The 25,994-nt window shown below is 35.6% G+C and overlaps 4 protein-coding genes across 10 annotated transcripts in view; 2 read left to right on the top strand and 2 right to left on the bottom strand.

The window, feature by feature from the left end:
- GluClalpha (glycine receptor alpha 1) overlaps nt 1-11,907 on the top strand; it is a 38,042-nt gene extending 26,135 nt beyond the window's left edge. For 4 of the 7 annotated variants that reach the window (XM_066391487.1, XM_066391486.1, XM_066391485.1 and 1 more), the window contains 5 exons: nt 3,078-3,301; nt 3,355-3,437; nt 5,126-5,260; nt 5,314-5,466; nt 7,797-11,907. In XM_066391487.1, the coding sequence (XP_066247584.1) occupies nt 3,078-3,301; nt 3,355-3,437; nt 5,126-5,260; nt 5,314-5,466; nt 7,797-8,365 (1,164 nt within the window). In that variant the 3' untranslated portion in view covers nt 8,366-11,907. The remainder of the gene's footprint in view (nt 1-3,077; nt 3,302-3,354; nt 3,438-5,125; nt 5,261-5,313; nt 5,467-7,796) is intronic. The other 3 variants (XM_066391490.1, XM_066391489.1, XM_066391488.1) reach the window with 1 other exon arrangement.
- Nucleotides 11,908-12,979: 1,072 nt separating this feature from the next.
- LOC136409521 (prisilkin-39-like) lies at nt 12,980-13,741 on the bottom strand. The gene is made up of 2 exons (XM_066391084.1): nt 13,394-13,741; nt 12,980-13,124 (listed from the first exon to the last, which is right to left on the bottom strand). The coding sequence occupies exons 1-2, from the start codon at nt 13,672-13,674 to the stop codon at nt 12,980-12,982; spliced, it is 426 nt and encodes a 141-aa protein (XP_066247181.1). The 5' UTR covers nt 13,675-13,741.
- A 3,094-nt stretch (nt 13,742-16,835) lies between these two features.
- On the top strand, nt 16,836-18,228 carry LOC136409741 (heterogeneous nuclear ribonucleoprotein A3 homolog 2-like). Its single transcript, XM_066391447.1, has 4 exons — nt 16,836-17,259; nt 17,423-17,605; nt 17,655-17,765; nt 17,816-18,228. The coding sequence occupies exons 1-4, from the start codon at nt 17,187-17,189 to the stop codon at nt 18,184-18,186; spliced, it is 738 nt and encodes a 245-aa protein (XP_066247544.1). The 5' UTR covers nt 16,836-17,186; the 3' UTR covers nt 18,187-18,228.
- A 94-nt stretch (nt 18,229-18,322) lies between these two features.
- On the bottom strand, nt 18,323-25,675 carry LOC136409740 (U2 snRNP-associated SURP motif-containing protein). The gene is made up of 15 exons (XM_066391446.1): nt 25,489-25,675; nt 25,309-25,428; nt 24,760-24,856; nt 23,907-24,102; nt 23,686-23,842; nt 23,340-23,625; nt 23,064-23,286; nt 22,893-23,008; nt 21,979-22,093; nt 21,498-21,927; nt 20,711-20,864; nt 20,446-20,659; nt 20,113-20,394; nt 19,870-19,932; nt 18,323-19,282 (listed from the first exon to the last, which is right to left on the bottom strand). Exons 1-15 carry the CDS (start codon nt 25,504-25,506, stop codon nt 18,949-18,951), a joined length of 2,805 nt encoding a protein of 934 aa, XP_066247543.1. The 5' UTR covers nt 25,507-25,675; the 3' UTR covers nt 18,323-18,948.
- Nucleotides 25,676-25,994: the final 319 nt, after the last annotated feature.

Genomic DNA, 25,994 nt, shown 5'->3' with positions numbered 1-25,994 from the left:
GCCGTTTCTTTTTCAATGCTCGGCTCAAACGCATTAATTGGGTTCGATAAAGAGCACCTGTGATTGTTTCAGTTGGTTGTAACAGCTCATAATATATTACGCCGAGTTGATCCCACCAAATACAGAGCATGATTTTGGAACCATGAATAGACGGTTTGGCCGTCGACGTGGAAGCATGGCCGGGATATCCCCAAGTCTTTTTGCGTTTGGGATTATCGTAATGAACCCATTTCTCGTCCCCAGTCACAATACGATGCAGAAATCCCTTCCGTCTTTGCCTTGCAAGCAACTGTTCACAAGCGAACAGACGCCTGTCAATATCTCTTGGTTTCAACTCGTACGGCACCCAATATCCTTGCTTCTGAATCATTCCCATGTCTTTGAGGCGTTTTGAGATTGTTTGTTGAGTCACTCCCAATGATTGTGCCAATTCTTGTTGACTTTGACACGAGTCTTCGTCAAGTAATGCTTCCAAGTTCGCATCTTGGAAAACCTTCTTTCTTCCACCGCTATGTTGGTCTTCGACGTGAAAATCACCGTTCTTGAAGCGCTGAAACCACTCACGACATGTCCTTTCACTAATAGTGGCTTCCCCATAAGTATCTGAGAGCATTCGATGAGCCTCAGCAGCAGATTTCTTCATATTGAAGCAGAAAAGTAAAACCTCCCGCAAATGACGAGAATTTGGCTCGTACACTGACATTTTCAATTGCGAATAACTTTATGATGAAGACACAAATAGACTAATATTTTTATGAGGTTATGTTAACAGGTGCCCAAGGCTCCTGCATGCCCACATGGGGTTATTTATTTCGATCATTACTTACCGCTACATACATCTATTCAAAAACGGCGGAAGCAAAGTTGTACACCTAATAGCTATGAAGGTTAAAGGATATAGACAAAGTTCGTTTTTTCGAAATTTATATTCAGTCACCCGTAAAGTTTAAAAGGAGATATATTATTTCATTCTTTCTCCATTTAACACATTTAGCGTTGTTCCAACTACTGAAACAGAGTTCTATTTCAACCCGAGAGTCATGGCAGACACCCTAAGCAGACACTTTCAGTCAAGCGGATACGGGTTTGAGCGATAGGAAACCACACGTTTGAATTTTCTGTAATTTTTAGCTCCAGTGCCTGTTATGGTACTTTGAAATAAATAAGAAAAATTACAGTAATTGCAGGGCTGTAATGGTTATAAAAGCACCATTAAAATAAATTCGTACGATAATTTTTAGCTTCAGCCAGGTATAATGCCGCCTTTGCCAAGACCAGGGCAGACACCACAACGACTCTTACTCTTGGGATTTGAATCGTTGTGGCTTGACACAACAAAATATTAGCAAACTATGGTGCCTGTTGAGGCCTTATGAAGCATACTTGAAACAGACACCGGTGTCTGCCATTTTACTAAGCGTTTAAGCAATTTTGCCATTGATAATTTCCGAGGTCCGCTTGCTCTTCATAAAAAACTCACCCTGTATGATCAGTGTAAATTGATGAAATAAATGAGAGCAGTGGTGTACAGTGGTCGCAATTCCTAATTTTAGTAGCCAAAGCAACTTTTTATTGTAATTTTTAGTTAGAGTTGAGACGAAAGTAAAATTTTCATTTTACATTGGTATAGGTGCAAAACAGATTTACGTGCTCTGGCAGCTTGACTTATATCTTTATTGTGATCATAATTTGAAGCAGGAACGACTATTTGGCGATACACTCGACTCACAGTCAAGTTTCTCGTTTCTAATCCAGCTTTATCTAAAGCTCCCATAGGAATACAAATTCCATACGTGTACGGGCTTAGAGATCGCATTTATCGGATCCAAAGATTTCATTAATACCTTCTATTCATAATTGAATAGATTTATTTTTTGCGATAAATAGTTTGAGTTTGGAGTTTTCAGCGTTTAATTTATAATTATTTTTGATTACCACAAAATAAAGCAGATAATTAAAGAAATTAAGACAAAAATTAGATTTAGCCTTAAAATGTGAATCCAGTGAGGCAGGGACTGCCTTTACAATTACTCTCGCCAGGCATGGAAAAGAAAGAAACAAGCAGGCGCACTTAGGTACCTGCAGAATATGATTTTGCAGTCACTTTGCCTAAAAATGGACAATTTTTTTATCGATTTATTCCATGCGTTGACTTTGAACCACATTTCAAATCTAAATCTCATTTTTGCTTAATTTCTTCAATTATCCGCTTTATTTTGTGCTCCATCCATCAGTGATAATCAATTCCAACCAGTGGAACGATCGCAAATTTCCATTTTATAATTTTATTACTAACTTCATATTCATTGTACCTACTTCTGCGTAAACACTAAAAATTCTCAACCTATACCATCTATTCATGGCAAATTCCGGCCATAATTTCATAATCTTGAAAATCTGTAAAGGCGGATTGGGTTTTGAATAAGGAATTTCCCGGTGAAGAGGATGCCGAAGGAAACCTAATTTGTGGATAGCGACCTTTTTGCCCATGTATAAGAAACATGTTAAAGCGAGAGAGGTTTGCTGGCAATTATTTTCTAATATTTCCATTTAAAGTCTTCTTTGAGTTGGAGGTAATTATGCCCGTTGCAAGCCACAATTAGAGAACGAGTCACCATAATAAAATAAAAGCGAAAGCTTGACTCTAACGTTTTTTGTTTGATTTGGTTCAGTGTTGAAGATCAAAGCACCTTGCTCAAAGGCCCTAAGAATTACCTGAAATGTTTAATGGAAATAGTTGCTTTACACGCAGAATGTTGCGATTCGCCCATCGAAGTACAAGCAGTTTTCGAAAGTTAAGTATTATATATGCTTGGTCAAAACTTTTCCTCCCTTACAAACAAGAAATTTCCTGACCCTTTATCAGAAAGGGATATCTATCATTTCGCTTTCGCAGGCTGTTTAGTTGGTAACTCTATAAATCATTTTTCGTAAATCTTTTGATACTAAAGTAGCTGCAAAAGAAGGCCTTTAATTAGGCAAATTGCGCTTTCGAAAACGAAGCAAAATATTTCCAGTTAACATTTCACACTGCTCTTGCCGGGAGGTCTGGATATTAATGAATGATCCAATTTCAGGAATATTCGGTCCAGTTGACTTTCCGGGAACAATGGATGGACGAGAGACTAAAATTCAATGATTTGCATGGAAGGTTAAAGTATTTGACACTCACTGAAGCGAATAGGGTATGGATGCCAGACCTTTTCTTCTCCAACGAGAAAGAGGGCCATACGCATAACATTATCATGCCTAACGTTTATATTAGAATTTTCCCTTACGGATCTGTACTGTACAGTATTAGGTACAGCCTGCACCTCATTATTTACTCAGAGAGTAAATACCTTCATTTTCCAGGATATCTCTCACATTATCCTGCCCTATGAACTTAAAACTCTACCCTTTGGACAGGCAAATTTGTTCGCTTCGAATGGCTAGCTGTAAGTATCTACATGTACATAGGTGTACTAAGATTTTGTATGTATGGAAGCATACACAGTATTATCAGTACTACCGGATTTAATTTCAAAAATTTGCCACCCTCCAGATTTCTAGAAGTATAACTTAAAAATGAAAATGCTGAGAAACGTCAACTTTAGAGTCGAGGTGGGAGATGAAGAATGAAAATAGTTCTCACCCCCGATCAACAATATGGCAGGGGTGGCAACTCCTTCGTTTTTTTTTTAGTAAGCAACATGGATCAAGTGACATTATTTCAAAGGTCTTCAAATTCTCTAAACAACTATGCCACAATTTTGGTTTCTTTATTCAATTTTTTCCATAATTCTTAATTTTTCTATAAATGTTCGGAATGCATTCCATTATTCTCCATGCAATAATACAAACGGTGTTCGAACTCTCGTCGCACTTCTGCAAACATCTGTTGTGGAATGTTACAACAAGCTTCTACAATTCTTGACAAAATACTTGAAGATCCTCTACAAGAGTTGCACAAATCACGCTTTTAAAGTATCTCCAAAGGAAAAAGTCGAAAGGTGTAATGTCAGGACATCTAACTGGCTACTCAATGATACCCCTTCTACCAATCCATCTATCAGGAAAATTATTGTCAAAAAACTATCGATTCGGTAAAACATAATGTAAAGGGGACCATCTTGTTGGAAATATAATAAATCCCCATCCAAAAATGGGTAACCGTTTTTGTTTGTTATTTTTTGATAATTTCACGGAACGACCCATTTTTTCAACTAAATTTGAATGAAAAAAAAAACAAAATTTTGACACGGTTGTCTAGAGAATTTGAATATTTTTAAAATGATGTTTCCCATTAAAAAAAACGGAAGAGTTGCCATCCCTGAGATATTGTCGATCGCTAGTGAGAACTTTTTTATTCTTTGTCTTCCCTCTTCGTTCTAAGGTTGAAGTGTTTCAGCATTTTTAACTTTACATAAATATACAAACACAATATAAAATATATAAAAGTTGTAAGATCTGTCTCGGTTTCCGAAATGTGGGGTCATATTAGTATTTACATATTTTCATTATTTTGAAAGTTTTCTGAACGGCAGGTGCCCGAAAATGCATTTTCCAGTCCACAGGACCTCGATTGAGTTATCTAAAGTCAATGTAAGATCCAAAATAGAGAAGGTAACGTTAAATACTGATAACTCGGAAATTTTGAACCAGTTAATATAAGACCGTTATCTCTAAGCCTATCCAAAGAAAGTTGCGATAACGCGTTCATTTTCCCAGATCACTGTGGTACCTTTTATCGCACTTATGAAAAAACCCTCAAGCTGTGTTTCCAAACACCTTCATCCTCAAATGAGATGTTTTACGTATTTTTTACCTAAGGACGATCATCAACAACTTTTAAATCCTGCGGAGCGCACAAATGTTTCGCAGATAAAGAAATAAATGTCATATTTAAGACTTATAGAATAAATATATATCAAAAAAGGCTTTTTAAAGTTAACGCATTAAAAAGTAACTGTTCTAAAAGAGACAGGGCATTAAAAAGTTCAGGAATATTATACAAAAAAGTTCTTCAAATAAACAAACTTTTCCGCCGGATTGCGTAGGCTTAAACAATAAGTTGTTAATACTTTTTTAAAATGTTTTTTCATGTATAAGAAGCTCTGGAAAAAACTTGTTGCATTATTTTCAGATGGATGGACTACGGATGATTTGGTTTTCTTGTGGAAGGAAGGTGATCCTGTGCAGGTGGTTAAAAATTTACACCTACCTAGGTTTACTTTGGAGAAGTTTCTTACAGATTATTGTAACAGCAAAACAAACACTGGTAAATTCAGTGTTTTAAAATCCTGTCGTTCCCTCTAAATTCCCTTTTTATAGGCGAATACAGTTGCCTCAAAGTGGACCTCCTTTTCAAGAGGGAATTCAGCTATTACCTCATCCAAATTTACATCCCTTGCTGTATGCTAGTGATAGTGTCTTGGGTGTCTTTTTGGCTGGATCAGGGGGCAGTTCCAGCACGAGTATCTCTAGGTAAGTCCCTCCTGCTCTAGGGCAAATCCTTCACATTGCAGCTAAAAGCTTGATGAATAGCCTGGCTAAGCCAATATTTATATTTGGAAATTTACATGGATCTTCCTTTTCCAGCTGGTTCGGTTAATGTTTTGTTTGAAAATGTGAGGAGAACGTGATGATATTTAATTTTGAGAGTTTAGATTTTTTTCTAGTGCGCCATCTGATATTTCTTTGGGTCATTTTAAGCGCGAGCCCCTAATGGGTTTTATTTAACAACAGATGTTTTCTTGGGCCAAATTGAAAAATCGATGGGGAATAAAAATTTTACTGCCACAACGGAAAAACTAATCTCGGGTACTTAGGGTAATTTTAGGATTTTCCGCATTAGGTAAAGCTGGAAATTTTAACTTACGCATACATTTGGAGATAAAGAATTGAATTTCTGGCTACCTCCAAGGAAAACGAAAATTAATTATTCCAGACAAATATGGCATTTATTTAATAATAAAGTTTCCCTTTCGTCCTGCCAAAGCAAATTTTCCAGGTATATGGTGAAGATTAAATACAAACTTATTGTTTATGTCAAATACGGGGTTTCTAAGCGGCTTTTCTTCCATATATTGCTGCTCCATGTACATAATATTAAGTTTTAATTGAGTTAAGAATCTAAGACAGGATTTGGAACATGCGAACTACGTTGCGGGCATAGCTATATCCAGGAGAATGTTACCTTAATTAATTATCAAAAAAAAATCGATGGCTCCGTAAGTGAGTTCTAGCAAATTACATCAAAGCTCTGTTGGATGGTAGGTAATAATTTCCACTGTTATTAGAATAGGTATTGAGGATGTTGAGGGGTTTGTCAAAGACTAGATAAGTAAAACAATTCGAGTTTATTGTCCGTTTTGCTCCATCAAATTGGAAATTTGAATAATGTCCATCATTTTGTCAAGATTTAGTTTGAAACTTTTAACAATTTCAAGATGTTTGAATATTTAACAAATCTCGACATATTCTTAATTATTAATTAACGCAACAGTTTTCCAAAAAAGGCATTATTTTGAATGAAATTGGATCTGATTTGGCGGCAATTTTTGTAAAATTCCGAAGCGTTCGTTATATGCCGCAATATTCATCGCCCATCCCCATTCAAACAATATCAAATTCATCACAAGGTTTTAACAATCTCTCGTATGTGCCTGGCAGTACGAGCAAACATTTTGAGTTCATGGTTTGGTTGTACAGAATCATTTTAAAAATATATAGAAAATGTAATTTGGTACATATTTTTGCATGCGCTACCAAGCGACGAAGCCATTGTCACGTCTTGGGAAACCACGGATTCATCTATACATGTTTACTTTTATACTTATGTCGGTTTCGACAGGGAGGAATAAACTAAATAACTAAACGTGTGTTTGTGCTACGTTTTAGCACCATACAAAGTAATAGCTAGCCCGCAACGCCAGAGGGAACGCACCGTTTCGGATATCGCTGTAGTAGGCACTCTTAAATAAGACACCCCGTATAGGTACAATTGTGTGGCAAATCTGTAAAGGAATAGAACGATCAAGTGGGAACGGAAAGAGGGTATTGGGCAACACGTGTTTGTATTTATTGGCTTCATCAGGCATCTGTGCGTGCAAATTTGGTACGTGCACATCATACTATGTATGTCCCAAAAAGGTACGTACATGTAGCCTGGGAAGGATGACACGAAAAAAAAGGAAAATCATAATTTCCCAAAGGTTCCCCAATGCGGGTGTGATATGATAGCTGCTCCTCGAACACTTGTTGTGGCTGCCGAACATCTTTTTTCCATTTCTACCTAAATGCTCAACGCCTTTTGGATTTTCTCTCGTTTTACCTGTATTTATGTTCAACCGCACCAATATCTTCCACGTTTTAACAATCCTGGCTGGGTTAATAACAGCACGTGTCCATGGTGGAACTAGTACATGCGAGTGTCCAGGAAACTTTGGGTGTTTCCATAAAAAGGCCTGCTTGTGGTTTTCATTGATTTTTCCCTTGCATTCTTACCATGCCACACCTATACGTCCTTACTTTATACACGTCCCTGCCTGATGAGACCAATAAGGAGAAACGCGTGCCGCCGAGTTGCCTAACATGCTCTTTCCACTTCTATTTGTGCGCTCAATTCCTTTGGCCGATTTACCGCTAACTTTACTTTTACTTATCTTTACGTTTATCCGCACTAAACTTTTCCATGTCGCAAAACTTAAATACAATTTTAATTTTTAACTTAAATCGTATCTCCTGCACAATTTTTTTTAAATTTCTTATGAGTTGAAACTGTCATAAACCTAATTAAATGAAAAAAATTATAGGAGTGACAACATTGCTAACAATGGCAACTCAAACATCAGGTATCAACGCATCATTGCCTCCTGTGTCGTACACAAAAGCTATCGACGTATGGACAGGGGTATGCTTGACATTCGTGTTTGGCGCTTTATTGGAGTTTGCGCTGGTGAATTACGCCTCACGCTCGGATATGCATCGCGAAAATATGAAAAAGCAGCGCAGACAAGTCGAATTAGAACATGCGCAGTCTTTAGACGGGGCTTCTGATATGATTGATACTGATAGTAATACTACTTTTGCAATGGTAAGAGGCCGATCTTTACAAAATCACATTGTCGCTAACAACCCTTCTCCTTTGCTTCAGAAGCCTTTAGTACGCGCTCCGGGTGATCCGATGAGATTAGAGAAAGCTCATTGTGAGGTTCATATGCAACCAAGACCCAACTGTTGTAGATCTTGGTTGTCTAAATTTCCTACTAGGTCTAAACGCATCGATGTCATTTCAAGAATAACTTTTCCTTTGGTATTTGCCTTGTTTAACGTTATTTACTGGTCGACGTACCTATTCAGGGAGGAAGCAGAGGAGTCTTAAACTTCTTTTTAATGACGTGAGGTTAATGTTTGCTTCTGAAAGTTGCATAGTTTGTTAACCACGGCTAGGCGAATTCGATCGCAGGCTTATTAAGCAATAATTATTCAGTTCTTATTATTGCTCAATTTTTTTTAATTCCTAGCCAATCATTTGCAATAATTTTTCACACCTAAATATCCTAATTTTCAGAAGAAATCAACGACCTATCAACACAGAAAAAATACTTTTGGCATGTCCAAATTATTGTGTTAAATTTTTCTCGAGTTCACCAGCGACAATGTTTTCGGGTTAGGACAAATGGAAAACTTTAGAGTTGGTTTTAGATACGTTCGATCATGGCGACGTTTCTTAGATGGACACACGCAATCGAAAAACTAAACAAAATTGAAGAAGTAGATTCGAAATACAGAGTGTTAATCCGGACAGTTCTATGAATTTAGGAAGATACGCTTTAAAAATAGTGACCTCTATACAGGGTGGCTTAAAATAAAGCGTGGCGTTGTTAAATTGTTTTTGAATAGGAGTCCTATACCTATCACAAGAGTTTTTGAGATAATAACCCATAAATTTGACAGCATCTGTCATACTTGACAATTCGATAAAAATGATTCATCGTCAGTATCTCCGAAATTAATCGCACTTTTTAAAATGCAATAATGACAAAATACTACTTTTATGAAGACACAACTTTGGTTTCATTTAACTGCCCTTGCATCCAGTCGAATTTGGGACACCCTCTAGGTACATCCGTAAAATTGAAATTCCTGTTAATCACAAATATTTTTATATGACCACCACTTGAGTGGACACTCTGTGAAAAATTTTTAAAATTGCTTTAATATTAAAATGTTACATTAACATTTATCAAGTTTTAGAGAAGTTTTAATTCTTATATTTCGAGACTTTTAAGTTTTATTTTGTGCTGCGGAACTGAGGGGTGTTTCTCGATTTTGAACAACCCTCAAGAAATCTAAGTCGGCGTCGGCATTTTTCCAACTCTAAGGCTCTTTGACTTGTCCTAAACCTTTGGAAGTCAAAATGTTCCAAAAATCAATCTTAATTTCATGCGGTTGAGTAGGTTTGTTGAACCGCGATTGAGAATATTGATAATACAATCCAAAAATCTAATAACTACTTTTACCACTAAACGCTTCAGTGCCAAAGCAGATTATCTTCCCTAATATTTCCACTAAATAAATGTAAAAATACGAAATAAGTAATCACTGTGTATATACAATTATTATTGACTAATAAGGAAAATTATCGTCAGGGTAGCAAGGAGAATATGGGGTAATACGGCCTCATTCAGAACGAATAATGAATTTAGATTAGGAGCTGGCTTGGTTTTTTAGAGAAGGCAACTTAGAGCGCAAATAGTAGATTACAGCGTTATCTTATATCAATAATACATGTCTTGGTATTGATCACTGGATTGAGCCCCATTGGTCGAAACCAACTTTCGTGTTATTTGTATTCGTGTTCCCCCTTTTGTTTTCGACATTAACATAACACAATTAAAGTAGGCTCTTAAAATCAGTTAATGACAGCTTTAAAGCTTAAACTTTAGGAAGTTATGTAAATTGAGAAAATCGAAGGGGTTTTAATCTTAAATGGCATTATAGTAATTGCCCAAATTTCCTCTCTAAATATGATACAGATGTTCTTTTAACTCTAACCTACATGTGGTGGTTTTTCTGATTGTCTGTTCTGAGCATATATGTGTTACTTCTAAACGTACTTGTCTAGTCAATGAATTTTAAAATATGTCATAAACTGGTTGTTAAAATTAAGGTACCTAATTATTACGCATGTATGGTGGCAGTTTGTGCAGGTGTGTATAATAGTCGTTATTACCCCAACTTCCCCTAGTCTGAGACCTATATTATAGAGGCACAAATAGCTGCATAGAGGTTCCTGAGTATTTTATCATGCTTTTGCAGAACCACGGACACTATAAGTTCTGGCTCAAGTATTAAAATTATGCCGTCTACTGCTAGTGTAGTTGGTTGACATAATTGGATAGGCGACCTACTGTCGGTTGTAAAATTTACTTTATCGTCTTAGTTTAGTGGTTATTTTTTAAAAATCTGTAGGCGAAAGGCAATATTGGACAGTCTTGCAAATATGACATTCATATCGTTTATCCATATCTCTGAGAAAATTGTCGCAAAATTACCTTTGCCTACTATTTTAACTAATTAGAGTGAAACATTCCAAAATGTGATATTTATAATTATAATGGTTAACAAAGGCGATCCAATATGCAACTTTTTGAAAAGTTATCTTCTAGCCCCTGTAGCACAAATTCGATGGCGCAACATTGTCCTTTAATTTGATCGAGCGAAGTCTGCGCATTATCTACAACCAGGACACTTTTGTGGACACAAGTAAAACGTGGCGAACGCATGCGACACAAGGAGGTAGTCAAGTGAATTTTTGCAAAGCTCTTAAGAATAAATAATCCAATCGAAATTAAATATCCAAACGCCTTGGACCCCTCATAATATCCGCAGGGGCTTAAGAAATAGGATGAAAGTCTATAGTGTTACCCATATGCCAATAGTCCTTTAACGATGCTTCTTGACACGCGGTTTGATTTATGAGCTTATACTTGATATATTATTACGTACGTGGAGTCCAGAAATATTATGGCAAAAACCCATTTTGCTACCTCATCTTCATATTATTATAAAGTACAAGGGATATGATGCGATATGTGGAAATAAAGTTTGTGTAGGAAATTGGAAATTTTCAGTTCAGTTTGGCTGTACCTTGTGAAAGAAAATTGTGTTGGTTCGGATTAGAATAATGTTCCTCTCTATGATTATTGTTATATTGACTGAAAATCTATTCGAAAGTAGGTACATAATCACACTTGGGTAGCTTCTCTGCACGCAATCGTTTATTAGATATTAAAAAAACAGAATTTTTATACGTTGTAGTTAAGGCTAACAAATTAATTATAAGGTTACATTCGCTCAGGAGCAAGGCCAGAGGCAGAGGTGATACTGCAAAGATCCCTCTCTAGATCCTCTAACGTACTTTCATTTTTTTTATGATTATATTTTGCACGTTTATATCAATTCATATTCTGCTCAACATACCTCTTATAACAAATCAGACAAACAAGGACTTGGTTACGGATCTTACACCGTCGCATATGGCTTGATGTGTACGATTTCAATTAAGTATAATTCTAAGATCAGCTTTCCACTAACGATACAAACTTATAAGAGGTAAGTCTCTGATGAGCTTATACAGGGTGGCTAAAACCAACGTCTAAGTAGAAATAACTGTACCCAAATAAAATGTGGTTGCCGGTGTTTTGTATTCACTGTCAATGAAACTGTATTGTAGGACATACACACTTGTCCCGGTCACTGATGGCTTTGGGAGTCATTTTCAATAAGTTTGTAAATACTTTTTTGTAGGACATATTTAGATGATGGGTTTTTTATTAAAATAAACTTTGATATTTATAGATGTTTCTTTAAAGATTATTGAAATTTGACTATTAACATGTAATAAAATTGTAGAATAAATATGTGTTTTTCATGTTAATAACCTGAACAAACTTAGCGATTTGAAACCTCATTCAATGAACTTTGTGGTATAGAATTTCGTGCTTCCGCACGTTAACGATATTTGGGATAAAATTAAAGGTGGGAAAACTTCAAGTTAAAATAGGGGCCCTGCAGCAAAAATAGCGCGATCCACTTTATAACTCCAAGACTTTAAAGTATGGACAGTTTCACACAAACTTATGTCTGCAAAAGGTTCGTTTTCGAAGTACAAGGGCGTTGGTTTCAATTTTTTCCATTTCGCCGTACTAGCTGCTACAGTTCTTGAGATATTTAGTTCTAAACTTGTGCCTAATTAATAAAATCAACAAAGCGTCAGTAATAGGTAACTTTTGAGAATTTGGTTGGTATTATTGGGAAACCGCAACGCCCTGTATCTCAAGAATGAAGCTGCTAAAAGCTATATGCGGGATGAAAGTGTATAAGAGAAACTGGAATTATTTTAATGAGACCCATCGTTATGTGGGGATTGCTTAAAACCTGTATTTGGGCCCGTTTAGAAAAACAAATATGTGTTAAAGGTTTTAAGACACAATTTGCATTTCCGATTTTGTTAACAGGTGTAGCATAGTCTTCTTAGTGTAGAAATGTAAAGAAGAAGGCGACAAACGTAATCGATACAATATTAAATAACACCCAGTCGTAGACAATCCAGTATACACTCTCACGTGAGAACATGTTGTATCGGGATATACCGAGAACTAGGTTTCTTACGAATAATTTTGCAATTTTGAATAAGTGAGTAATAACGAATATTTAAAGTGTTCCCGCGTAGGTCCGTTATTTTGAATGGGCTCAGTTGAGAAAGCCCGTACATTTGCTAGGTGAAAAGGAGTTTTAATGCATTTTCTTTGTCGAAAAAAAAACTTCCAATCTAGTTTAACAATAATTTATTAACATTAACTTCTAAAAAAAATAAGCGCTTTGGCTTTTTCACCATTTTACTGTCGACGCGAGTACCGAACTACGATCCATTTAGCTAGAAAATAGAAAACCATGTACGAAGAAGATTTTAAGTGAAAATGGATACTCACTAGTAATCGTAATATCCTCCGTATCCGTAACCGCCAGCGTAACCGTAGCCGCCAGAGTAACCGTAACCATCATCGTAACCGTGGTTATAATGGTGGACTACTCTAACACTGGGGCCATAACCGTAGTGTCCATATCCTCCGCCACTGGAAGGGCAAATATGGTGTTATATACAATTTACAAATTTAATTTCAACCCCCACCTGCACCGACTTTTTGTGAAATCAATTGAAATCTTAAAACACATCTAAGTGCATAGAACAACTGCAGTTGATTAATAGGGCTTTATGTACATATACTCATGTATATCCTCTAAGGCAGCATTTGTGTAACATTAAAGACCCAATGGCTTATTGGTTTGGTAAGAAAATCGGAGCAAAAGGCATTAATGCTGTCATCAAAAATTATACACTTACTAGCTCCTCCCAATAGCACCTCCAATGATAGCCCCCTTAGCCACGCCAACTCCCAAAGCTCCAGCTCCCAAAGCTCCAGCTCCCAAAAGGCCGGCCCCCAATACTCCAGCTCCGAGGGCTGAAGCTCCCACAAGGGAAGCTCCCCCAAGTCCTAAGGCGGTGGCAGCCACGATGGGGCTCCTTTTCTCCCGAACCACTTCGGATTCTTCGGGACTGTAGATCGAAGCGGCGCTGACGATGTAGATGGCACAAGCGAAAGCGACTATAGCCGAGATTCTCATTTTGGCTTTTGATATTCTTCTTATTGATCTAAATAATCTGCTGATACTGATTCTGTTGGGCGAGGCGGTTACCTTTTATATGGCCAAGAAGTCTGCGAAATTTATCTTGAAAATACTGTCTGTCATCCGAAGGTCGACCTAATTAACATAGTCGTTGGAACTGTATGTTTTTTTTTGTCCGGCAATTTTTTGATTTACCTACACTGGAGGGATTTCTTGTGGCTTCGGTTAATTAGGAAAATACTGTTAAGTGCCAGTAGCATCTTCTAAAGTAATGAGCGCTTATCCAGAAGCAAAATTATAGATTACCTCCATTTCTATGGGCTTATTAGAACTAGGGTCTATAGTCCATCAAATTAATTACTTTAACTCCGAACGCTATACAGATGCCTAATTTGCTAAAAATAAACATTGAAAATTTAATATTCCGGCTATTAAGGCTATTACTATTTAAAACGAATTTTTAAAACAATTACGACTTCGGAAAAACACGGCATAAAAATTAATGAGTTAACTAAGAATAACGTAACGATTATCTCAGAATGAAATATGGTGATTTTCTCATTATCAAACAGGTTCGGGACATCTGGACCTGACTGGACAACTCTAATTGCCACTAAATATGGAAATTAAAACCCAACTAAATTGGCTAAGACATCCGGATCGAATTTTTGCTTTATTTTCTATTAATTTTCTGTGGGATTCTACATGGGAGCCATTATAAAACAAAATAGGCCGAAGGCGCAACAAGGCCTCGCCTTTCGGCCCTGATTTTTACACACATGATGCAGCCGTCCTAAAGGTTCCATTGAACATTTTCGTACCAAAACCTCTTTCAGAACCTTGGCGGAATCGATTTTTTGTTTCCGACCTTACACGTGATTAATACGATCGAAAGAATGATGCCCATTTCTTTGATATATGTTACAAGGTGAAATTGTAACCCAATTGATAAAGTTAGTTAACGGATTATTTATATTAGACGCATGTAATTGAAGAAAAGTAAGTGGAGTGAGGTTCATGCGACATTGATCGATATTGTGCAGATCTGTGAATTAATTTTGTTATTCAAATGGGGGAGAATAGAACGAGATATGGAGACGGTTAAATTGGACGTATTTTTAAGCCGAACAAAACTACACTTTAAAATTTAGAAAATTCCCACGGATTCCGAATATAATCGAGAAAAGCCTTTGCCCCCGCCACTGCTTTTGATACTTTATTATGTCCCTCAGTCCGGAATTTTAATCATAATGTACTGATAAATGACTGGAAAAAAATAAAGGACATCCCAAGACGTTAAAAGTGCGAAGAGTGTGAAATTTTAAATTCCTTTTTCTAAATTAGCGAGAAATTCGTTGCGGTTATTAGGGACTAACTACGCCACTGTGTTTTTATGCGACAGTAGGGGCGTCCCGAAACTCAAATCAGGCGGAAACTTATGAAATTGCAAAATCATTATCCAGTATTGAAAAACTAGTTACGGCCTTTAAGTAGATACCAGCTACATCACTGCCTTTAATTGGACGCCCCCGAGTTTTTTCTATTTGAATCGCAAGTACAAAAAGGTAGTGTCTTAAAATTTCAAAAGAGAAGAAAAACATTGGTTTTATTGCTATTTTTTAAACCTTTAGCATCAATATTCCAAAAATTTTTGAACTAATTGACATAATAACACATCAAATTAATCGTCTCGATGCGGTACACAATATACAGGGCTTATCTTAAATAGAGGTTTTCCTTTTAACATGACATAGACCTCAAAAAACTAAGCAAAATCTTCATGCAACGTTTTTCCGAACTCTCAAAAACAACCGAATTATGCGCATATGATACATTTCTGTATAAGATTTAAATCCGTTCCTGCGTAAAATCGCAAATGCAACGTAAAGGAAAAAAATCCCACAAAAAATGATCAGATATTGTAAAAAACGTAAACAACATTCAATGTTTACTGTTTTTATGCAGTTTATTGTTTATGTTTGTGCAGATTTAAAAATCGGCGGCAAAACTTCGCTCCAACTGTTATTTGGACAAATATGAATACTATTAAATTGAAAATGGCCCTTAATTACTCTAATAACCAATTGGTCGATGTGTTATTGTATGCTGATGGTTTTCCATTAAGACATCATCCTGCAGCTCGTAGATTTATTTATCTTATTGAGAGAGATCGCGAGACCGAAAATCAAAAAGCAAAGCATAGAAGATATGTTGGAAGATCTGGGCATCTCGGATGGTACAGACTGAGGAGCTGTTTTAGATATCTTTTAAGACGATCCGCCAATGACGACAATTTTGAACACCCTTTCTAGCCAGTCCCGGAGTTAGTACTGATTAAGAATTTGGTATTTATTAAAACTTTCATACACGCATGTTTCGATTGCTTTTGAGATTCCGAAGAAATGCCACATAAAGATTCTGCTTGGTTTCTTGAGGTCTATGTCGTGTTAAAAGAAAAACCCCTACTTAAGATACACCCTGTATAGGTATAAGGTTGCATAACCGGGGTTACAACATAAGAAAAAAACAATGCTTTTACTAATATATTCTGAAATTTTAAATTACGGGCAATTAATTTAATGTTTGTTAATAATATACGATAAGATCTGAAGTCATAAAAATCTGACGAAAAAAGAAAACTGAAAAAGATGACCATCCGATTCCTTCAACGACGGCTACCTCCGCATATCTAATGAGGAAGACAAACTTGGGTGCCAAAATATCCAAAATGAACAACTGTACTTCTCTGCTGATTTCGTATGCAGCAGTCGCAGTTTGAAGAGCAGCAAGTTCACAAGAATAGTATACCTATCCCTAAAGTAAGGGCGAACTTAAGGCTATGGATTAGATTACTCCACCACTTTTCTGTACTTAAAATCCGTTTTGCTACGTGTCATTAAAATGTTAAAGTGGTTAAATTTTGCCAAAATTTCAGGAGGTTCTGAATATCATGGATCTTAATGTGAAAACACCAAATAGAGATTTTTAACTAAATGTTAAACCTTTTTTATTTGGATTCGCACAACAGTATATCACAGCATTTTTAAAAGAGGTTCATCTTCGCCTTTCCTATATCTAATTCCTAAAACCTTGAAGTTAAAAATACCAAATTCAAGGTAGGCAAAATAGGTATAAAACTTAATCCCACTAAAACTGGCCTGATGAGACGTCTGTAAGGAAACCAGTATGGTACTTATTAATTAGCGAATGAAAATCCCATACTCATGCACTATGTTATTAATTTCCACAAATTCTGTGAAACCAATATAATTAGCATAGAGATACCGACAAAATTTTTATTTCAGCTTGTTATGGGAAATATGTATTTATTTAATTCTACCTATTCGTCATACAGGTTGGGTTGTAAATATCTGGTACTTCCCGAAGTTTTAATGTGTAAAACAAATACTTACCCGTCTTCTTGGTGGGGACCGGTTTCATTAATCTTTTCTACATCTACCTAAGTATATAATGGAATTGACAAAGATTTTATTACCAAAACATCTAAAATGGATTACAAGTGTGCTAGTTTTATAGTTTTGTGTGTCGTCTCGGCTGTGTGCAATGCAGTTACTTACCAATGTAAGTTCTTTAGACGAACGTTCTTATTTGCATTAAAAAAACATTTCTACAATTTATCTAAAAAAAATATTTAAATAGATGTCTAGAAATCTAGGCAAAAATATCTTACTATATACCTGCCTAAAGACTAAAACATATAAATAACATTATTGGTTAATACAAGATATGCCCGGGCTCGAATATGAGGGAGAAATCTATGTCCCTCTAAGTGCAATCCCAAACGTCAGGGTAGCTCGTGCTGCTGATCCTAAACACCACCGGAATGGTGAAGATGTAGCGCAATCTCAAGCAAACGCTGCTGCTGGAAACTTTGGAGGAGGCGCTAATGCTGCAGCTTCAGCTCAAGGTAGTACCCACACCACTACGCCGTTTCTATCTTAACTAAAAACTTCTAGCCGGAGGCTTTTCATTCCCCGACGAAAATGAGAACTACGGACATAAGCATGGAGGACATAACAGAAATCGAGGGCAGGGGGAACACAATAATGGTTTTGGAGGAGGGCCATGTAAGTTTTAAGTAACTAATTTTAACAAAATTTATTACATTGAAAAATAGTTAGAGGTGGGGTTCGGCCGAACGCAGGTCCTATAGCCGGAGGATTTAATAACGAACCTACTCCTTTCGGGGGAGGTTTTGGAGGAGGTTCCCATATTGAAGGATTCAATGAAGGACATCCCCGTTTCAGTGGAGGTTTTGGCGGAGGTGCTGGACGCTTACCTCAAGGAGGATTTCGTGGATTGACGCCAGGTGGTACCTCTGCAGGGGCATCTGGAGGGAGTAGTGCGGATGCCAACGCCCAAACCCAAACATTTACGGGAAACGGATTCACTGCAACTTCTTCTTCGGCTAGTAGTTCTAGTAGAAGTGATGGGTTCGGAGGGGGTGCCAATAGTGTAGCTAATGCCAATGCTGTAGCTGTAGGATAAAAGAATTTTTGCAACTGAGAATTTATTTTTTAATGATCTACCTAGTTTTGGGAATTTATATTTTTTAGCTTTAAATAAAACATATGATTATTTCAAAGTGCCGTTTATTTCCTGCTTGTAACTAAAACAATACATACATATTCCGTAAATGATTTATTAACAAAAACGCCCATTCGTAAAGAATTTACATAATACTATCAAAGACTACAGTCTCTATACACTTTGTGGACAGTGTTTTTTTTATACAAAACGGCCCGATCCAATGCCTTTAGAATTACTATATACAAGAATTTAAAAAAAAAAGGAAAATATCAGTTGTACGTCTTGTCTTTATATAAAGAAATAAATTTTTCTGAAGCGTATTAATACATACTAAAAACTACATAATATACCATGTGACGATAATTTAGTTAAAAAAAGATAAATACATATAAATTCTGAACAACTATTGGTAAAAACCGAAAAACAAAACCAAGTTTGATGTCTAATTTTCCAGTATTTTGTCTAGAGTGTTCCTGAACCTTCAGAAAAAAGTTTAAACCTAGTGGTTTTGAAACATCCTTGACGATAATTATATTGGGATAATTTTGTACTAGGCCTTTTGCTACAACTTAGCTGGACACAGTGAATATTGGAACATTATTAATTCAATCTCCCTTGTTAATTTGAGACATACAGAAAGGCTTAAAGTGATGGTGCCAAAAGAAAACTTATTATAAGATTAGAAAAAGGTCTAAATCCAAATTTCTACCTCAATAAAAGTTAATACTTATGCTTGTGTCTATGTTTTCTGGAATTGGAGCTTGTTGAATCGGGAGAGTAATATCTCGACCTTGACGAACTTCTGCTTCTTCTCCTAGGAGAAGGCGATCTGCCTCTTGCATGCTTGGAACTTCTGACCGGTGACGGTGAAGAGTACCTATGACGACTTGTACTATGCGGAGGGGAATATTTACTTGTGGAAGTAATAGGGGAAGCTGAGTCTCTGCGTTTTCGAGAGGAGCGAGTGGAGGAGGGAGGAGATGCGCGGCGGGAACGTGAGGGGGAGGGACTGTTCCTTGAACTGCGTTTCCTTGTGAGAGACCGGCTTTTGGACCTGGTTTGTTGGTAGAAAATTGTCATAATATCGTTGCTCGAAGGGAAAAAATATATAAGTAATTTTAAAGTTTTGTTAAATTAATCCTTCAATTGTCGGTGATCATCACATCTATGGGGATAAATGTGGGATTTGATGAATTGGCAAATAAAATTGAAGAATTTTTCATAGAGCATACTTTGGGACAATTTCTAGACAAACTATAGTTTGTTATAGAAAAATAATTAAAAAGCGCTGTTAAAGGTATTTGCAGCCTTAGAAGAAAGACAAGACTGTGTTGAAGTGTGGAGACATTTACCAAAATGAGATTTTAAAGTGCTTTTGAGATTTTTTTATTTGAAGGTAACAGAGTGTGACTTTCTTAATTCCCACATAACTTAAATTTGATACTTGTCGCTTTGGACGAGTCTGTATTTGTATATTAAACAATGTATTTTTATAAGTGTTTTAACTGTAAATGCAGAATTCTAAATGTAATAAATGATACGTATGACAAATTCTTTAAAACAAAGCAACACTTATCGCATCTAGAATTGTCAAAAACCTCGAAATTCTACTAGAAAAAATACTTATATCTAGAAGGTTACCTGTGTCTCGACGTGGAACCACTTGAAGAGCTGCGAGCATGTTTTTTACTTTTTCTAGAGGTACTATAAAAATCAGTAAACGATGAGCTTAATAAATGTAACGCACCAAAGCACAATAAATTGAGAAATAAAATTAAAATCATACGTGAATGACAGTCACTTGAACGTAAACTTCACAGCCATTTTTTTTTTGGTTATAGAAATGTCGCAAATCGAAAATCATCGGCTATCACATGTACTTACTGTTCCTTGTAGTATTCATCATCGGACACGTTCTCGGTGCGCCTCTCACTTTTGTCATAATCCCTTTTATGTTTCTCAGGTTTGGGAGTTTTATCCCCCTTCGATTCTTTCTTAGACTCTTTTTCTGACTTCCTTAAAAGCTTCCTTCGATAGTGCTCAACTTGCTGCGACACTGTCCATCCAACTTTTAAAGTTCTTTGCCCTGATTCTAACTCGTCTTGGTACTGAACGGCTTTCACCTCTATTTCCCGCAGTTTCATGCGTTTTTCTTCAGACATGTTCCTATAAAAATACTCATTTATTCAATTTTTTCAACTTTAAAACCCAACAAACCTAGTATCACTATAATCAACAGAAGAATCTTGGTCATTGGCATTAGGACTACTGTCCTTGCTATTATCTTGGCTGGCTTCTAGCATGTCCCACTTACTTGTTGTCATGGCTTGAGCTTCCACTTCAGTGGGGTCCACAGTTTCCCATTTTGATTTTATAAATCCAGAGCTAAACGCCTTTTCATCGTTTAATCCTTCGTCTTTAATTTCTTCCCCTAAATTTTGTTTTTAGGACAAAAACATTTAGCTGTCACAAGCTTTTTTACCATCTATATCTTCATCTTCTTCTGGTGAGCTATTGTAGTGGCTTAAGGCATTTTTCAGCAAGGCAGCTCCATCTATGGGTATCCCATCGTCATCTGAAGTTTTATCCAACGGGTTCCCATCAATATCATCTTCTTTTTCAGGCGTTTCAGCCACCTGAAACAAACCAAACGAAATAAAATGTAATTCAAACATATTACGAGCTCTAACAAATAATTTTTCGGACAACCTATGATTTTATTTAAAAAATATATAATTATATATAATATAAATATAAATAGTATTATCAGTGATAATCACTGAAAATAAGAGGGCAATTCTGATCAATAACTATAAAGGTTAAATAAATTATTTACGAGATATTTACACAAGATAAAAATCGGTATTAGGTACAAATGCATTTGTGAATTGTTACTGACAATTAATACACGTAAATCTTGCAAATTAAAGTGGGAAGAAGAAATTAACCTTTTTTATTTTTGGGCATTTTTAATTAATGGGTCGAATATAATATCATTTGTTATTTCCAGGATTTTTTGAAATCCAAATATACCCGTTCGAACATTGAGTTGCCCACAAAATGTACTTGATCAACTTAAATTATAATTTTGTAAGTGTAACAGATTAAACACCATCGAAAATGTTGTAATATCATATATATTATACAGCAATAATGTTTAACTGAATTTCCAACAAATCTTGAAGTGGCATCAATATGTTACAATTTTTTAAATCAAAATTATAGATCGTCTGAACATTTAGTTTTTAGGACTCTTACATGTTCCTTACCCCTTCTAAACCCAAAAATAAATTATGCAGCTTCACCATGAAATCTGAGGTATAAATTCCAGTGTCTTCCCAAGATTTCAATACCCTAAGCACTCGCACTCGGAAGCCTTCAGCTTGCAGCCTACTTTCCATTCCATCGTAAGTCTTTTTGACTTCCGTGATAATTTCTATAAGTCTGATTTGGAAAACTTTGCGGTAATTTGAAGCTTTGTTCACTTTAACGCCACAATTGTTCAAAATATCCGAGACTAAATAAAGCCGGGCGATCTTTTTTGTAATCAGCGTTGAATCGTTTGAAAGCGACTCTGAAATACACTCCACGATTTCTTCTGCTGCCTCTGCATGGTCAATGCAATAAACCATTATTTCTCCTATTTTCTTTTTTTCGGGAGTTAAATTGCGAAGAAGGTCTTCTAATCTGTCTCTTTGTCTGAAAGGATATTTTTTAGTGGAAGTTAATAATGACAGTCGCTATACTAACCCTTTGGATAAAGCCCCTTTTGAAGCGTCACGTAAAATATCATCGTCAATAACGAGGTCATCAGGCATTCCAGATGTGTATGAGTGCATTACTGGGGGTTTCCAAACTGACCCACCTGAGTTGAAAAAAAATAGCAGAATTACTTTTTGACAATCACATAGGGAAAGCTTATAAAATAAATGCACGTTTGCAGACTGATCAAGGACTGATGTGAGGGGACGAGAAGTTCCTAAAATTTCTCCCATACCAAGACGATATTAAGGGAAAATTGGGAGCTATTTTAGGCCCCTGCCAAACAGAAGATAAAAAACAAGCTAGGATAAAGAAGGTCCCTCTTTGTGAGCGCAGATAAAGACGTATTTTTTATAGGGCTTCATTATTTAGAAAGAATTTATTTAGTTAAAGAATAAAGGATCACAAGTACATACATATCCAATATGTAAGTTTTTCAGAGAGAACTTCACTGGTCTTATTTAGTTCCAATTTATGGTCCATTTTATACAGTATTTGTCTTCAACATCTTAATGATTTAACAAAATAATATAATACAACCGGCATTCAAGACTACTGTAAGTTGCATCAGTCCACCATAAAAGGAGCAAAGAAAAGATCTAACTATAATCTTAGGAAAAAATGCGTCACACCCACTAAAGCCATTTGGCATATAATAAATTAACAAAGGTCAACTGGTACTATTGAGACAGGGAAAGGAGATTCTATAACAATATAATTGGTAAGATGCAGACTACGACGCGAAATAAAAGTTTTGTAGATATATTACATATTTGAATTTCCTAAAATCAAATTTATTACTACAAAAGGACGGAACTTCATACTACAGGGAAAATTTATATATGTTCGAATTTGATGACTTTAGAAAATCAAACTTCTTTTCCTGTTTAAAACAGACTTACCATGAAACATCCTGAATTCTTTTGCCTTCCATTCCTTTTGGGCATCTCCATGCAATATTGAGTACATCTTCCATCTATAGTAAATATGAGCTGGGCTTTGATTTTCAAAGAGAAACCTTGAAATACCAAATAAATAAAATCAATAACCCCTCCTCTATTATTCATGCTTACTTAAACTGAGGATTATGTAGTTCCCTATTCATAATCATGGCTTCAAACATTGGCCCTTCCCGAACTACGAACTCCACCATTCGATGTATTAGCATAAGCAAATTTTTGTCGTTGGGAATCACAACTTTAATTACTGCCCTCTTGAGTATTGCATCCAACTCCTCATCTGATTTGGGTAAAACATCTTTATCTTCCGAGGCCGGTTGGGCATTAAATGGGAGCCCTTAAAATGATTTAAAGTAATGCTATAAAATTTGAAATTGTCTGGGTTTGTACCTGATGGAGGAGGTGGTTGGCTGACTTCCATGAGAACTGGGGGAATATAAATTGGGTGTGGAGGAATAATTACTGCCTTGCCCCAACCCAGTTTCATTTCATACCCAAACACATCTTTTCCGTTTAAATTTCTTAAAGCCCTTTCACCATCTCTTCGTGACATATAAGCCACAAAACCGCAATTCCTACCGCGCGCTTTTTCTTCATCAGATCTAGGCCACATTATCTTTATACTTGCCAAAGGGCCGTACCTTCCAAATATTTCCATTAGCTGTGGTTCAGTCAACTAAAGACATCAAAACAAATTTTAAAACAAGAACCAAATAAATGGATTAGAAACACCTACTTTTGGATTAAGGTTTCCTAAGTAAATATTTGTAGTATTTGGGTCTCCATTATCGAAAGATCCCATATCCCCCCTCATAAATAAATCCAACTCATTTTCTATAGGGGTTTTAATATGAGTTTTGTATTTATGTCTCTCTTCTCTCTCTTCTTGAATTCTAATTATCCCAGATAAACACATTTAGAAAATATAAAAAATTTGTCTTATAAGCTGTTACTTACTGTTTCAATTCCTCCATAAAAGACTCTAAATTACTTTTACCACTCTTCCTAGATTTTCCTAATCTTTCAGGTTTCTTTTCATTAATAAGCATGTTTGCATATGCCTGAGCTCTTTCAGCAGAAGTCATAGATTCTTCTTTTACCTGCAACTTTGATGTAGGTTTATAGAGCTTTCCTTTATCTTTGGTGTCTTCCTCTGGAAAATATGATTTGATGCAGGAGAGAGGTATACAGTAGTATAAAAAGCAAAGACTCACAAAAAAAAACTTATTTTGCTTCTAAATCTATAAACATAGTTGATATTTCCTGTCTTTTCAAATTCAGATTATTTCCTAATCTGAATCAGCCAATACACTTCATATGTAGTTTTGATTAAAGTACAAAATAAAAATTTTAAAATTACAATTTCCTTTTGCAGTTATTCCATTTATAAAACAGTAGTGTTCATATATAATGATCCTGTTTATAGCAAACTCTCAGTTATGAATATATAAGGGAGGCAAAAACCCAAATTTTATATTTTCAACAATATTTTTTATAATGCACTAATAATAATGAAAATTCACATAAAATGAACCTTTGTCATTGAGAGTTAAAATTTCTGTCTATTGGGAACTTAAAAAAATAAATAAGATGTCTGGTGAGCAAAATATAAATATAAAAAGGCAAGAAATAATTTTGACATAAAATACCTTTCAGAGTTGGAATTTGTTACTCCCTTTTTATCTTACATTTTTTTTCTACACATGTGTTTGTTATAAGCAGACATCAATGCAATTATTGCATGCAAAATTCTTTGTAATACATAGGAATAACAAAGTTTCTAAACAATTTAACATCAAAATTAACTTACTCCTAGCTCCAGCATCATAAGTGCCTGCTTTAATCCAAACCTTACTGCTGCCATTCAAAGGAGCATCTTGGAAAGTTTCTACAAATTCTTGGAAAACCTGAGAAGAAATGCTTATGGTCAACAACTTTGTTACACAGAATTTGTAGGAGATTTAAGTAAGGGCATGTATAGGGTGACGCCTTTTCTATGGATTTATAAGATTTAAGCAAAATAGCAATAGATCATTGAACTTATTCCTGAAAAATTTTTAATTTTGAGATGACACTATATTTCAGCTATTATAAAAGATAGAACAAAAGTTCATATAGCAATATTTTAAGTGATTTTCTGTTAGAATTCTGTGGTATGCTTAAAAATTTTCTATCAATAGTGGTTTTTAACTGCTGATATAAAGTTGTTGGGTATATAAATATGTATTATTAGATATTTTGAATTGCTTTTGACGATAGTTTTTAAAAAAAGCAAATACGTTTTTTGAAAAATACAAATCAGTAATTTGCGAAATTGGAGTAAGTCACATAGCAAAATTAATACAGAAACTGAACTAACATGTGCAGCAGCCTTCTCTTCTTCCCGCTTCCTCTGTTCCTCAAGTTCCCGTTTGGAAAGGCCCCTTTTCCCCATAGTACCAATAGAGAAGGCCTTTAGCTTTTGCTCTGGTATACTACTCTGTTTGCAAGGAAACTCATTAGTAGAGTGCTGTATTGCAACCGCAAACGGTCTTCTTACCTTGACTTTCTCAGCCATTCTTGCTGAATTACAGTCTCAATATCCCAACAAAGATTACACAATTTTGTAGAATATGAGAAAAGATGATAACTCAACGGAGATTTATTCTATTATACTAATTACACACAATTTTCTCCATTCTTAAAAATATTGCAAAGTTCAATAATGATAATGACAAGACAATATTGACTATTGACAATTGGACAGTAACAAAAGAAACTAGGAAAGTCAGAATGTGTGGACAATGTAAAATATATTTCTATCCTTATCTCAATCATACGTAAAAAAGAATAAAATTATAGCCTATTGGGTAGCTAATAGCTTATTCATTAGCCACCTAAATATCAGCGAGAAAACAAAAAGGCAACAGCGCATATCCAACAAACCTTCTACTTGTTTTACTATAGTTTTTGCAGAAAACTTGTTAAACATCAATGGACGATGACAATAACTCCACTACACAGCGTTAATAAATACAAAAATTATAGTTAAATTTTATAAAATTT

The sequence above is a fragment of the Euwallacea similis genome, chromosome 6 (assembly GCF_039881205.1).
Source record: "Euwallacea similis isolate ESF13 chromosome 6, ESF131.1, whole genome shotgun sequence".
Classification (NCBI taxonomy): Eukaryota; Metazoa; Arthropoda; class Insecta; order Coleoptera; family Curculionidae; genus Euwallacea; species Euwallacea similis.
This window is presented reverse-complemented; position numbering and strand designations above follow the sequence as displayed.